Genomic DNA, 14657 nt, shown 5'->3' on the forward strand with positions numbered 1-14657 from the left:
TTGGAAAATGGCTGCAATGAAACAAAGAGTGAAAAATTTAAAGGGGTCTGAATACTTTCCGTACCCACTGTATATCACTTCCTGAATGCACAGAGCCCCCCTGGGGTCATATGAGGAAAAAAATTGTGCGTACAGATACAAATCTGTTCCCTCGGTTTTGAAAATCGTGCTTAGGATGCACGGACACAAAAATATTTATTAATCAGTGTCTCTAAACTTACCTCAATTGTAACTTGTCTGCTGCTAGTTGTACTACAGCTGGCACTACTTACTTTGAAAAAATAAGTTTGGACTCACTACCTTATTTAATCATTAAATGAATGGATATTTTTGTGTCTGTGTTGTAGTTTATAGACGGTCCCTAAGCATCGCTGGTTGCTAATAGAGACCAGTGTTATTTCTCCAGGTTGGAGGACGGCTTGTTTTGATGACAATCATTTTCTCGTACTAAATTAGGAAAGATGAGCCATTTGTGATTTGACAAATATTTGCCATAGAGTATTTGATCTCAGAAGTGGGAATCTGTGAATGTCTTTAACTGTGCTCACGTTTATTAAGCAGATGTCACATATTATGAATCTGTGCGCACAGTTTATAAAACCAAGGGAACGGATATGTATTCTGTGCGCACTGTTAAGTTTTTTTTTCTCAGCTGACACCACGGGGGCTTTGTATGAATGAGAGAGGCAGTAAAACCCTTTTTGAACTTGTGGCCTTCCCTTGCTTTCAAAATATATATTGCTTAATATTTATAAAAACTTCACTGTGTATTATCTCATTCAGGATGGCTGCCTGCAATGCACAAAACCACGAGCTGCAGAGGAAGGTGTCCCAGCTGCAGAAATGCAACATGTGAGAGACATTAAACAGGACTTCTCTTTCTGTTTCCTGACAATGACATTTCTTCTACTCAGAAACTGCCTTTAGCATCTCCCTCCTGTTCCCTCATACCCTTGCTAATCCAATTATTTGTGTCTGTATTTTCCTTTTTTTTACTATTCTTTTTTCCTCTTTGCATTTTCTTTTTCCCAATCCTTTCAACAGGTCACTTATGGAACAGTTGCGTAGGCTGCAGGCTATGGTCATGAATACGTCTAACAAGCCAGCCCAGACTGGGACATGTGTACTGGTATGGACGTCCTCTGTGTGTTTGGGCCAGATAATGTTATAGTGGGTTTAACCACTGAGAAAGGCCAATCTAGAGATGTGCACAATGAACACAAGAGCACACATAAAAGGCACAAGCACCTATTCCCCTGTCTGTACAGAAGCCATTCGTTGCCTTTGATCACTATAATGGTATAAAGTGCAAGACTGAAGGCAACACGAGTGGAGAATGATTTTAAAAATCTAATTTTGCAAGTCTCGGTTCCCAGTCACAGAATTATTTGCTTTGCCAGAAAAGCACGGTAGAAAATGATTACTGTTTCCTGTGAGCATTGTACAGAAAGCATTCACAGAAGGGGGTTATTCAAACCATTAGACATACAATGTTTAACAATGTAGAACCAGTGCTGGAAGAAGTATTCAGATCCTTTAAAATGACTAGTAGCACAGTGTAAAAATACTCTGTTACAAGTAAAGGTTCTGAATTGAAAATGTTACTTAAGTGAGTGGACTCAATGCAGAAAACCTCATATTTTGGAAACTGGAAACGATCAAAACTGTTCTGTTCATCAAATAAGTTACACTTTTGGGTAGTTTAATGTATATCAATTGTTAATTCATAAAAGACATGGGTTTTGTGTGCTAAAATTTGTAAATTAACTAAAGCTGTCAGATGAATGAAGTGGAATAAAAAGTGCAATATTTCCTCTCTGAAATGTAGTGGAGTAGAAAGTGGCATGAAAAGAAAAGACTCAAGTAAAGTACAAGTACACAAGTACACCACAACGAGTAAATGAGTAAAATTACTCTAAACTCTACTAAAACTCTCCCCCCCCCCCTACATTCTCAGGTGCTTCTGCTGTCCTTCTCACTAATCCTGTTCCCCAACCTCAAGCCCTTCTCTGACACCAAGGTCAGCCAAGGAGACTTCAGTCCTGTGCGAGGTGAGTTACCCTCAGCACCAAATAGCTTTTGTTTACTAATCCAGCACTTCTCCGTCACGTCTGATTAGGTGTTAGAACTGCAGTGTCACCCGCAGCTGAAAGGGTTCTCACCTGTCGAGCCTCACGGCCGGCTCCGCCTATCTGAGGATTTGATTTTCTACTCAAAATCGAAAGGTTGGAGCCAGTGAAAAGAGAACCAAGGCCATGCATTATCATTACAGTTATTAAGCCATTGCTCTGTCAACAGTGTGTGATAATTTATCATTAAGTAGGCCTTTTTTGTTAGATTTTTTGGCACAAACCCCCCAAATGTCAATTTTTTGTAATGAGGCAAGGTCATGCATTGCAGAGCACCATGGTGTAATTTGTTACCATAAGCTGTTTGACAGCTTCAAAAAAGTAATTGATGCTGCACTTTCCCTGGGTGCTAAAGGCACTTTTTTTTTGTGATCAAATTAAAAAAAAAAATCTTTTTTACATATTTAAGAAATAAACAGTCACAAGCAATTACAAATGATACACTGAGACGAAGAACGCTTCCCAGGGCTGACAAAAAGAAATAATAATTAAACAGAGGAAAGACGGTAGGGAGGGAGACAAAACAACACACGCAGAAACACACACACACAAAACATATACATAAACAGACACACACACAGACAGACACAAGACAAGGGACCAAACACCTGCGCAAGTTAGAGGTCTGGGCTGTAGCGTCTTTGATGTCTTTTGGATTTTTTATGCTCACAACACACCAAGGAAAACTGACCAAGCTGACACAGACTTGTTTACTACACTGCCAGCATATGGAAAACATGGTAATTAATAAGCAGAACTGCATGTCATTGTCCACGGGGGCTTGAACTTGCTAATGTTTTCTCCGTGTCTGATTCTCACACAGTCCAGTCACGGTCCCTGCAGAACATGCAGGCTTCCCGTGTGCTGCATGTCACTGAATCCCCACTCTCTGCTGAGGACGAATCAGAGACTCAGCACTCACTTTCCCCAGGAGACCGCAAAATTGAAGACATTGCTGCCATGATGGAAAAGCTTGGAGTGAACCAAGACCAGTCCAGTTTAGAGCCCATGTCTCTGAACAGCAGTCAGGAAGAAAGGATGGGTCATTTCCATGTAGACCCAATTACTGGTCACATCGCTTCTCTGACCTTGGATCCGCACCGTTCTGCCAGGCTGCGATCACCGCATGCAGATGGCATGTAAAAGAAAAGAATAAACTAGACCTTCATGAATTCCCCAAATTGTCCTTCTCATACAAGTAGAGCAGGGAATTATCTGGGGCTACTTTTGGTTTTAATTATTCCTGTTTTGTCTTTCTTTTATAGCCTATATTCAGTCTGTATGCCTTTTTCTTATTTGTGATGTTTTATATTTGTACATGGATTTGAATCTTACACTGAAATTGCCTGTCTGCATTAATTAGTGTATCCTTTGCCTGGCTGTACTCAATGCCATGATGAATTAGTGTGTTCGAAACTGTCAAAAACTGGGTAGAAAAGTGATGATGTGTACAATTATGATCTCAATAGATAATTTCTAAATTATTAAAGATTTTTAAAGCTTGTTTTCATTGAGGAATTGATTGAAACTGTTTAGGATAATTACTAAAACTGCCTTAGAATAAAAAAAAAGTCAAAACAAGATCAGTGGGCTCGAAATGCTGTTGATTCATTAAGTTTTAATGATTAAAAAGCCACTCAAAGCACACAGTGAAACATGTCTCCTGACAGTGCCTGAAATTATCCAATGTCTAGAAAAGCAATTTCTCAAAGGACAGGTACAGTAGGTTTGATGTCAATAGAGACTGAAAGAGATGGCGGAAAACTAGGCCAAAGGTGGGACAGATGACCTCTTATCTCATGACTCAGACTTCTTACCCAATAATTGACATGTTGATATGTACGTGTTTACCCAGTGAAGACAGGCTGTAGCTTGAATCCACAGCTTTCCCCAATGACTGGCTTGTGGGCGTAGAGAACACATTGATTGGAAGAAAGTGTTTTTCATCCTCACTCAACTAGAATTTCATCTAAAAGGTCATGATGTCCAGTTTGACATTTTCTGTGGTCAGGTAGACTTGACTTCAAGGCAGGACTGGACTGGAGATTCAGTTCTGTGATTAAATAAGCCACTGTAGAAAATGACTGGTCATATTTAAACTAAACAAAACTTTAAAAAAAATTAAAAACAAGGATGAACCACTTGAAAAAACAAATTCATGCTAAAACTGGATCCCTGGCAGGTGGATTTCTAATAGCTTTCCTTGAAGGCACAGAAAACATATACATTAATTTGACATTGGCCTTTAAAGAGACCTAACCTTCCAAAATTCTGCAACTTAAAAAATGGAAATCTTTTTAAGAATAGATCTGTTTTAAAATGTATGAAAATTGACCGAAATGCCTTACATCAGAGGGAATTTTGCCACCCCCACAACACCTTATAAGCTCTTCAATAGCTTTCTCCTTATTGAGCTGACTCGCTGTTACATTTGTGTTGATGCAATACAAGCTTTTGACATTTCCATTAGGTGCTTACTACTGAGGAAACACATTGTTGTCTATATAGATCTGTGAGCGCGCCCGTCATAATTTTTCTGCGGAAATTGAATTCTCGTACTTTCCTTTACTTCTATGTGTGATTAATGAAGGATTTGGCCATAGGGTTTCATTCCACCAATCACTGCAAAACCAATTAATTGTCACCATTCAGTTTATTAAGAGCTGACACTGCTCTGGGCTTGTGTCAGGCTTTTGATTTACATACTAACAAGTAGCAACCGTCTGCAGAGGGTCGGAATGTGTATTGTGTAAAATAACTAATTTAAAGTAAACCATATCTTAAGTAGGTTAAAACTCATTGCTAAATTATTGTAAATAGGTTTATGCAAGCAGTAAGCACATTTCACGTGCTCATAATCCCACAATATGTCCTTTGTCATGAACTGAAGATGTGTGAGCTGGTTGTCCAGTTGTCTCGTACCTCTGACTTCCATCTGTCCTCTGTCATCCTTTACTTGAATCTGTTTCGCTTTTTCTTTAATCAGGGTGAAAGTATCTGGACCGACAGCATCTCCAATCAGCACCCATCTCTTTGATTAACCAAATACCTCAGGGGCCGGGAGTTCCCTGCAAGTGCCTCCTGCTGAGTTCTTTAGCCATGACAGAATGTGTCTGAGTTTTCAATCTACAAAATGGGCTATGTCTTTCATGATGGGACGCTTTACACTTTGTGTGCTACTTGTTAGGTGGAAGATTCCTGAGCCCTTCCAAATTTTCTTATTAACAAATGTGTTTTCCAACTTAAAAGGAATAGAGAGGGAATTAAAACATCTAACCACGTACTTGCGTTTTTTGTAGGTGTAGTGCAATGTGCTCCTCTGCTGCAGCAGACTCTAGCTGCATATTTTGAAAAGAACATAAATATACAAAGAGACCTGTTATTTATGTTTTCAGGGTCATACTTGTATATTGTGTTTCTACTAGAACATGTTAACGATGTTAATGTTCAAAAACATCATTTTTTCCTGCCCATGGCTGCTGCACCTGTAATCGCCCTCTGTCTGATACCCCTTTCACACAGAGGGCTTAACCAATTTTAAGCCACAAACATGGGTCAGTTTTTAAAAGTGAATTTCACAAAACCAGGGCCGCTAACAACCAAGTTGGGCCAAAATATTTCAGTATCTGAAATGTCATGACCACTGATCAACCTGTGTTGAATGGTTTGAATAGACAAAAGAGAGCTTGAACCATAGATTGTATAACATTGATGGACAGAGCATGTGTGACGTCACCCATGGGTTTGTGGAGATCTGCTATGAATCGTCGAGTTCGGTGTTGCGGGCGCAGCCATCCTGGTTGTGGATTTGATGATTTTAGACAAGAGGAAGAAGCCCTTAGGGCAATTACAGAGTCAATGCAAGCGAGCGATGCGAGTGAGCAGACGCAATCGTCACGGGTGATGAGTAAAATGCAATACACCGCTCACGCGACAGGGGGCAGCAGTGACGGCTGACAGTCGGATCAAAATGGCATCTGAAGAGGAGTGCATTCTTTTGCTTATGTTTCCTATCCTATTGAAATGGTGGTTACGTTAGCCACGCCCTAAAACACCTCCTGCTTTATCGCCGATTTTAAAATCATAATAACCATAATTTTAAAAAAATGATCATTCTGTGTTGCAGAAGACTTAAAACTAGCGATTGAGACCTAAACTCAGTATGAAAATTTCTAGTGAGGTAATACATCAAGCAAGAAGGGGGTCACTTTCTCACAGACTTCTACAGAAACCGACCTCCTTTTGCAACTCTTGTTGCCCCCTGCTGGAATTCAGAGAAAATGCAGCTTTAAGGCACTTACTTGCAGCACTTCGCTGAACCACATGCTTTGTCCATCAATATTAAACAGTCTATGGGTTGAACTCAGGTCAGATAATCCTGACCTGGGTCATTGGTGTGAAAGAGGAATAAGACGCTCTGTAACAGCGTCCGTCACTTCAAGCCCACCTCCCAAAAAAAGCCCAGTCTGCTCTAATTGGTAAGTGTTTCCAGACATGTACCAGCAAGAATGTGATACAAAATTGGGGAGAAATTAACAATCAGCAGCCAAGATTACAACTTTCCCTAATGTTAGCATGGAGCTACATGTAGTGGTGTATATAATGTAAACATTGTAGTAGCATGGAGCAGATGACCATATATAGAAAACCAGCTCCGTATGATGTCATACCAAGGCAAGAGTGGTAAAACTGTTTGAACCAGAGCAGTGTGAAATTTGAGGTTTTGGCTAACAGGAATTTCTTTTAAATATGTTTATTTAATACATTATTTGAAGCTTTGACCACAAAACATGAGCAAATGAACAATGAGCAATGTTGAAAGAACATCCAACAAAAACAAACAAAAAAAAGCTTAATAAGTCTCTTTTAAAAGATTTGTGTACATGCACTGGTTATCTCTCCCTAGAATTGTGATATACAATACACAATTTAACCTCTAACATCAAGCAATATATGGAGTGTATAAAATGTCACTCCATTGTAGCTGCAAGATAAGATTTGGCTCAGACAAGCTCCTTTTGTTGAGGAATAACAAATGTGTGTTTACCCTTGTAGTTTGTAGAATTATCATAGAGCTAGTACTGCTACCCTATGCTATTTAGCTTTCTTAATGCCACTTATTTCCATCTTTACTATAAACTGTCAGCTTTCCAAATATCAGTTCTGGACAGCTTCTCTGACACTCGACCCCAAGCACACATCAGCACAGGAAATTATCATTGACATCACCCTGGCATAGAGTAATGAAGGTCTCTGTGAATTACATTAACTGGTTACGCAAAAACAAGTAGGCTACAAGTACGAGTGTGCCTTTAATTTACATTATTCATCCAAAAAGTAAGCATAATCGGTTTGCAACAGTTTATAGTAAAGGCATTTTACTCAATATGAGTGACTAATTTGAGAGTCACACAAAGAGTCATTGCACAAGTTAATAAAATTTGACACCAGCATTTGTATAGCTCCACATGGATAAGGAAATAAGTCATACATTAGTCTATAGTCCTGACTGAATACCTATGCACACAATGAATCGGCATTGATTCATTGTGTGAACTAGATTTAATTTAGGTATTAATTAAAAGATAGGATTAAATGGCCCATGTGTGCAGTTTCCAAGCACAGAAACAGATCTAACAGTGTATATTTACCTTAGAGCAGGTACATTTACTGTTCAGCATAGAGATTTGCCTTTGGCTTCTTCTTCCAGTACAATAATGTAATACAATACTGATAAAAACACACGCATGATTAAAATAATTGCCATAACAAATATGCTGTATTTCCTGGCCAGAAGACAAGACACTACAAGATTTTATTCTCTCTTTATTCCCTTCATCTATGTGTGGTGTTGTAGTTGCCACATCACACTTTGTGACAAACTACTGCAGACAAACACTTTGTTGACTCATCTAAAACCATAAGGCTGATAAACAAATGTAATAATATTATAATGTAAAAGGGTAAATCAAGCTAATTGCTTTGTGCCCATTCAAGTAAATTAATATGGATAGGGTTCTTGATATGTCATTTATTAATCAGTGCACTTAATTTATGGTAACATTTATGGAAGTGAATGTTTGCAGTCTTATTAAAAAATAGCATGAAAAATGCTTAGCACGATGCAGATCTGTGAGTGAAGATCTGGCTCATCTAGAACCTTTTTAATTAGAAAAAAGAGAGCTGCAAACTGCAAAACAGACACACATATTTACATATTTCTCTCTTGTACCTCTGTTTGGTAAGCTGTGTAAACAGACTGGTCAAACAGGCTGTCACTTCTAGCTTGACAGTCTGACAAATGAACTTTCACTATGAACCAAATACAACCAAAATAAATTTAAAAAATCACAACTGTCTCGTCCATAGTTTGGCCAGAAATATCATCAGCATTCCACCTTTTTTTGGAGAATTTTTCAGTTGTTGCAGCAGTTTCTTGTTCAGGTTTTGTTGAAAAAGATCAAATTCCCCCTGACAGCACTTTTTTTTTCTTTTTTCTTTTGACCAAAGCATGAACTGTATTCTACAAAAAAGCACTTAGCTGGTGTAACTGGCTTGGATGGACAAACCTAAATACATCCTGAAGGCACAGATGTCTAAAAGTCACTTCAATTTTTTCTGCCTTTAATCACTATGTCGAAGGCCAGGTCCACACTTTTTCCCCCGTCTTCCCTGGCAATGTTACAAGTATATTTGCATTTAGACAGATCCCTTTGTAAATGACTGAACACACCATTTCATACTGCAGGCCTATAGGTAGCTTGTTTTCTGCTACAGAAATTCACCAACAAACGGAGAAGAAGATGTGGCGCACGCGCATAAAGCTTACACGCTGTGTACAATATTTAGTCTTATTATAATAAGCTCAATATCTTCTCCAGCAGGTCCGCCATTGTTGTTGTTATGAGATATCATCGCTGGATAAGTCGTCGAAGGCTAGAGGTTGAGAGGTGTGGCGAGGACATCATTGATACGCAAGTATGCGGCTTCGCCGTCCAAACAAAGACACAAGGGCAACGTTTTTGAGTTTTTTTCCCCCTGGGACCAGGTTTCAAAAAGGTGCGTTTTTTAGGCAGTGAGTTTACAGGATTTGTTTGAACAATCGGCCGAAATAATGCAAAACGTGTCTACACCAAAAAGCATTTCTGGCTGGGCTAGTACTGCAAAAAGCATAGCAGACACCTCGCTGTACATAGGAAGCATTTTAAATCAGCTTTGGATCAAGTCACCTTATGGAGAGACACCCCAGGCAGAACCATAGTACCAAATTCCAACATGATCACTATTATGCAGGCCATTGCCTAGTAGTTTGGTTTTAGTTTATTCATTAGTGCAGTCACATTAACATCAAATGCAAGATGTGCCGGCTGGTAGTAAGCTCTTCAGCCTTTAATAAAAACTGTTTTTAATCAGTATTTTCTGTTTCAATATGTTTCCTGTGGTTTAATGAGCAGGGACGCCAGATGAACGGGTGTCTATCTGAGCCCTTAAACTTTCGGCAAGCATGTGACCTGAAGCTGGTCACTAATTGGTTTCTTAAAGATTCTCCTCCTTCTCAAATACAAAACACATATTTGTTTAAATAAAATAGTGCTGGTTGTTTGCCCAGTTCCAAAGTACTGCTTTGTATTTAATGGCCCCCCCCCCACCAAAAATGATCATCACCAGCCACCACTGGTAGTGGTGGCAATTCAAATTATAATCCTTCAACACAGCGCTCTGTTCTCTGCAAACTAAGCACATAGTTTTACCTTTGACTTCAGTAAATAAAGACTTATTAAAAACTCTGCTCTCTGTATCGACATCTTTCTTTCCCATGAGCTGACTCTTTTGAGAGATGAACGCTCATTTGCGTCCATGCTAACGTCTAGTGAGCTCAGTTTGTGGCTCTCCGACACATTCACAGTTCTTCTTCTACCTATTTTTAATTGTGACTTTTAACCAGAGAAGGAATAAGCTGCATACATTCGCACAAAATAAAGCAACAGCAAAAAATGTTGTATTCAAAACTAAAGCAATGCAGTTGTATTCCATGTGTAATATACGCTTATGTATGTTTGATTGCTAAGTTCCCATTGACCTCACGCGGGCCGGTTAGGACTGCCCAAAGGGCCGGCTGTGGCCTGCAGTCCATACAATGCCTAGGTCTGATTCAGAGGGAGTTATAGTTAGTGGTAGTCTATATCCACGGTTTTCCAATTCCAGGATTGTTCCGGTGCTGCTGAAAATCCCCGAAGGATGTCACTCTTTTTGGCTGCATGTCCGTTACCTTCCACTTTTCTTTTTGTTGGATTTCTGATGACTATGGTTAAATGCTCCTCAGATCTCTGCAGGGTATATCCGGACAGCTAGCTAGACTATCTGTCCCATCTGAGTTTTCTGTTGCATGACTGAAACTACTTTTAAACGTATACGTTCCACCAAAACAAGTTCCTTCCCAAGGCTAAAGTTCAGCGGCACTGTGGCTCTGTCCGGTGCTTAGCGCCTCCCAAGAAGATTTTAATTGTTTCAAAGATTGCCAATAAACCAGAGTATTTTTTTCTCCCATTCCGGAATACTGTGTGAACTAGCCAGACCCTCATCCGCAGCGCTGTGGAAATCTGGCAATGTGAGACTAAGAGGGGGGGGGGGGGGGTAAGGGTCAGTTAACACACAAACATACACACAGAGCTAAAAAATAAAGGTTTCTTTAATTGTGTCACAGCTGGTGACAAGATTGAAACTACAAAAGCTTCATGAATAACAAATGGTGCAGTACCACTTTATAATAATGAATTATCATGAATTCATGCATGACTTAATGCATGAAAAAGCATGCATTCATCCATGTAGTACCTCATGAACTATCAGAAATGTACACAGTATCTCATGAATGACTTAATGCAGTAACATAACGTTAATTAATGCATAAATCAAGGTATTTGAATCATCATGACTTCTGATTTATTAATGATGGTCATGTCTTCATGTCCTTCAGTAACTATGGAAAATCATAAAGGTCATCTGGAGGAGGGGAAAAGTGGTGGAGCAGTGGAGACATGCGGAGGGGTAGAAGCGGAACTCAAGCAACATTGAGCAGTTCAGGGTAATCTCACTGCTCAGTGTGGAGGGAAAGATATTTTTCAGGATCAATGCTCGACGCACGACAGAGTTCCTTCTGCAGAATGAGGGCATTGACACAGTGTTCTAACTATACTGTTGCCTTTTGGTGGGGGGCCTTTACCATGACTTTTAAAGATAAATAACAGCTACAAGTGTGTGCACTGTACAGGATTTACCCTATTATACGTTATCGACAGGAATTGATAGGTCAAAAAGCAAACAACCAACTACAAATAATCTATAAACAAAACAACAGGCTGTCTTTGAGATTTCACATGGACAACTATTAACCCTGTCCCTTAACATGCACCCCAAGCTTCCATCCTTCTTCCAGTCTCTCCACTGCTGGCTGTTCCAATTTAACGGGAGAGACGAGTAACAGGGGTTAGGATCGTGACCGGCCACTGACGAGCCTTTACCAACATCATCTTCAGCCAGAAAGGACATTCATTCTTCAGCTTCTTCTTGCGTTGTACCCCCAGGGGGACGTGTGTCAACATGCCTGGATTTACCAGCATGCCAAATAATAAAATCCAAACAAATAAATTTTAAAAAGAGTATGGTCAGGCATGTCTTAAAAGGTGATAATTTGTCTTTGGACAGGTTTTAAATGGCAACTATTATATAACTTTTTCAGGAATGTACTTAAATTGTGTGTTTGTACTCGTATTTACTTGCTTTATTGTTAAATGTTAAAAAAAATTCGTACTACCCATGGCTGCTGCACCTGTATTCATCCTCTTTATGAGATACTTTGTAGGAGCACCTGTCTCTTTAAGCCCTCCTCCCAAAAAAGCCTAGCATGCTCTGATTGGCCAGCCTTCTTGGAATGTTCGGAGACCGCGCTCCATGTTTCACTAGTTGAAGCTGGAGCTAATGCAACAGAGTGTATAGCAGGACTTTGTGCCATGAAAAATCATCCATAAAGGCTTCTTAACCAAATATTACACAAGCGGACATGTCCCAGCAGTGAAGTGACCAGAATTTGTGGACGACCAGCATTGGCCAAGAGTACAGCTATGTTGTGTTAGCATGTAGCTATTTACTAGTTAGCAGTATGCTAACGTTAGATAGAAGTAGCACTTTCTACCTTCACAGTTAAAAGCTTCTGAACCAAAACATTTCCCAATTGGACATGTTTCAGCAGTTATTTGAATTGGGGGGAATTTAACAACATTGCAGCCAAGATGACATTGTTTACTGTCATTAGCCATGTAGCTACTTCAATTAGCAGTTACTAATAGAATATAGCAGCAAATTAAGGATTTTAAACTAAATACTACTAACAGAAAATGTTTCAGGAGTAATCTGATCCGGAATTGGGGAGAATTTAGTGACACAGTGAACCACCAGATCCTTATTTGAATTGGATCTGGATGTCTCAGGCTCTGCACTCTCTTTGCTCACATCTGGCCCTTCATAATATATTGCACCTGGCAGACCTAACCTACCGGGTATCTTGGAGAAGATCTATCTCTGAACCTTGCCCACTTAAAACTGGGGGTTCCTCAGGAATCAGTCCTGGGTCCCATCCTCTTTTCTCTGTACACCCACTCTCTCAGGTCTGTCATTCACTCGGACTGCTGTTCTTATCACAGCTACGCAGATGACACCCACCACTAGTTCTCTTCTTTCTGGAGTCTGAAACACAAGTAGCAGCACGGACCTCAGGCTGTCTGACTAACATTTCTTCTTGGATGTCATCTGACCATCAACCTTGCCCTCTTCCTTCCAGGGAAGGGCTCTCCAACCCAAGACCTGGCTATAACAATTGACAACTCTGTGGTAGTTGCCACCCAAACTGCTAGAAACCTGGGTGTCACACTCGTGACTTTCTCACCAATCAGACTGGGCCCCAACCTCTCCTCCACTCGCACGTTGAGTACCGGCTCCCCACATTGCTGTGTGCTGAGCCCCCTACTGTACTGTCTCTACACACACAACTGCAGTCCGGCCCACAACAACAACCTCATCGTCAAGTTTGCTGACGACACCACAGTGGTCAGACTCATTTCAAAGGGAGAAGAGGCAGCCCACAGAGAGGATGCCCTGAACTTAACAGCCTGGTGTTTGGAGAACAACCTGGCTCTGAACACCAAGAAAACCAAGGAGATCATTGTCGACTTCAGGATGAACAGCATGACCTTCCGGTTTCTTGGCGTCCATATCTCCGCTGACATCTCCTGGACAGACAACATCACAGCGGTCATCAAGAAGGCCCAGCAGCGACTACACTTCCTGAGGGTCTTTAGGAACCTGGTCTCTAACCTGCTGCTGACCTTCTACCGCTTGTCCGATACCGCTGTATTGAGAGCCTGCTGACGTACTGTATCACAGTATGATACAGCAGCTGCACCGTGGCAGACAGGGAGAGACTGCAGAGAGTTGTAAGGTCAGCAAAAAAGATCCTAGCCTGCCCTCTCCCCTCCCTGATGGACAGCTACACCTCCTGCTGCCTCAGCAGAGCAGAGAACATCATCAAGGACAGCTCCCACCCTGGCTTTGCTCTCTTTGATCTGTCGCCCTCAGGAAGGCGCTACAGGTGCTTCAGAACAAGGACTAACAGATTCAAGAACAGGTTCTTCCCAAAAGCCATGACCACTCTGAACTCAGATGCACTGACTCCACTTCACAGCCTACCCACGGCCCCTGGTCCTTCCCACCTACTGTGCAATACTCATATATAATACTTAAAAAGACACTGAAATTCTGTGCAATTTCATTACAGTACAATATTTCATATTTAACCAGCCAATATTTAATGTTTAACCTGCAAATCAAACCAGCTATTAAGCTAACTGAGATAAAACCATGCCAATCTCTATGTATGGTGAAGGGTATGTGATGATATGGGGTTAGTTTAATTCCAAAGGCCAAGGGAACTTTATCAGGATGGATAGTGTCCTGGATCCATGAAATAACTGGATTTTAATAATAAAAATCTGCCTGCCTCTATTGGAATTTATCATAGGGGTGTGTATACTTATGAACCTGTATTTTTAGGTAGAACATTAAATATTTACAATACATTATTCATCACAAAGAAAATTGGTGTCCTAAAAGGTTGGATTTTCCTAATTTCTTTTTGAATTATGGCACTAAGATCAATTTCCAAAAGAAGATTTTTTTATTCCTCTTTTTAATCAACTTTAGCACGGGTGTGTAAACTTTCTCAAGCCACTGTAGAGAGGAGGGAACGTGCACCACGTTCCCCCCTCTCTTTTTTTTCTTTCTTCTTCTGCACTACTAATATTTTATATATTTATACTCCATGTTGACACTGTAAAGGGGTTGCTTCAATCTCGTTGCCCATGCACTGCACTTGTATACAATAAATTGACTATTCTATTCTACTTGCATGCAGGGCCACCAACTGATTAGCCCCAGCATACATCCAGGACATCGTCAAACCCTATTCCAACCACC

At 40.4% G+C, this 14657-nt stretch overlaps 1 protein-coding gene across 2 annotated transcripts in view; it reads left to right on the forward strand.

The window, feature by feature from the left end:
* Positions 1-3637, forward strand: part of creb3l3a (cAMP responsive element binding protein 3-like 3a) — a 7337-nt gene extending 3700 nt beyond the window's left edge. Inside the window, exons 7-10 of one of the 2 annotated variants that reach the window (XM_034882394.1) lie at positions 784-852; positions 1045-1129; positions 1958-2051; positions 2953-3637. In XM_034882394.1, coding sequence (XP_034738285.1) covers positions 784-852; positions 1045-1129; positions 1958-2051; positions 2953-3272 — 568 coding nt within the window. In that variant the 3' untranslated portion in view covers positions 3273-3637. The remainder of the gene's footprint in view (positions 1-783; positions 853-1044; positions 1130-1957; positions 2052-2952) is intronic. The other variant, XM_034882395.1, reaches the window with a different exon arrangement.
* The last annotated feature ends 11020 nt before the right edge of the window (positions 3638-14657 follow it).

The sequence above is a fragment of the Etheostoma cragini genome, chromosome 9 (assembly GCF_013103735.1).
Source record: "Etheostoma cragini isolate CJK2018 chromosome 9, CSU_Ecrag_1.0, whole genome shotgun sequence".
Taxonomy (NCBI): domain Eukaryota; kingdom Metazoa; phylum Chordata; class Actinopteri; order Perciformes; family Percidae; genus Etheostoma; species Etheostoma cragini.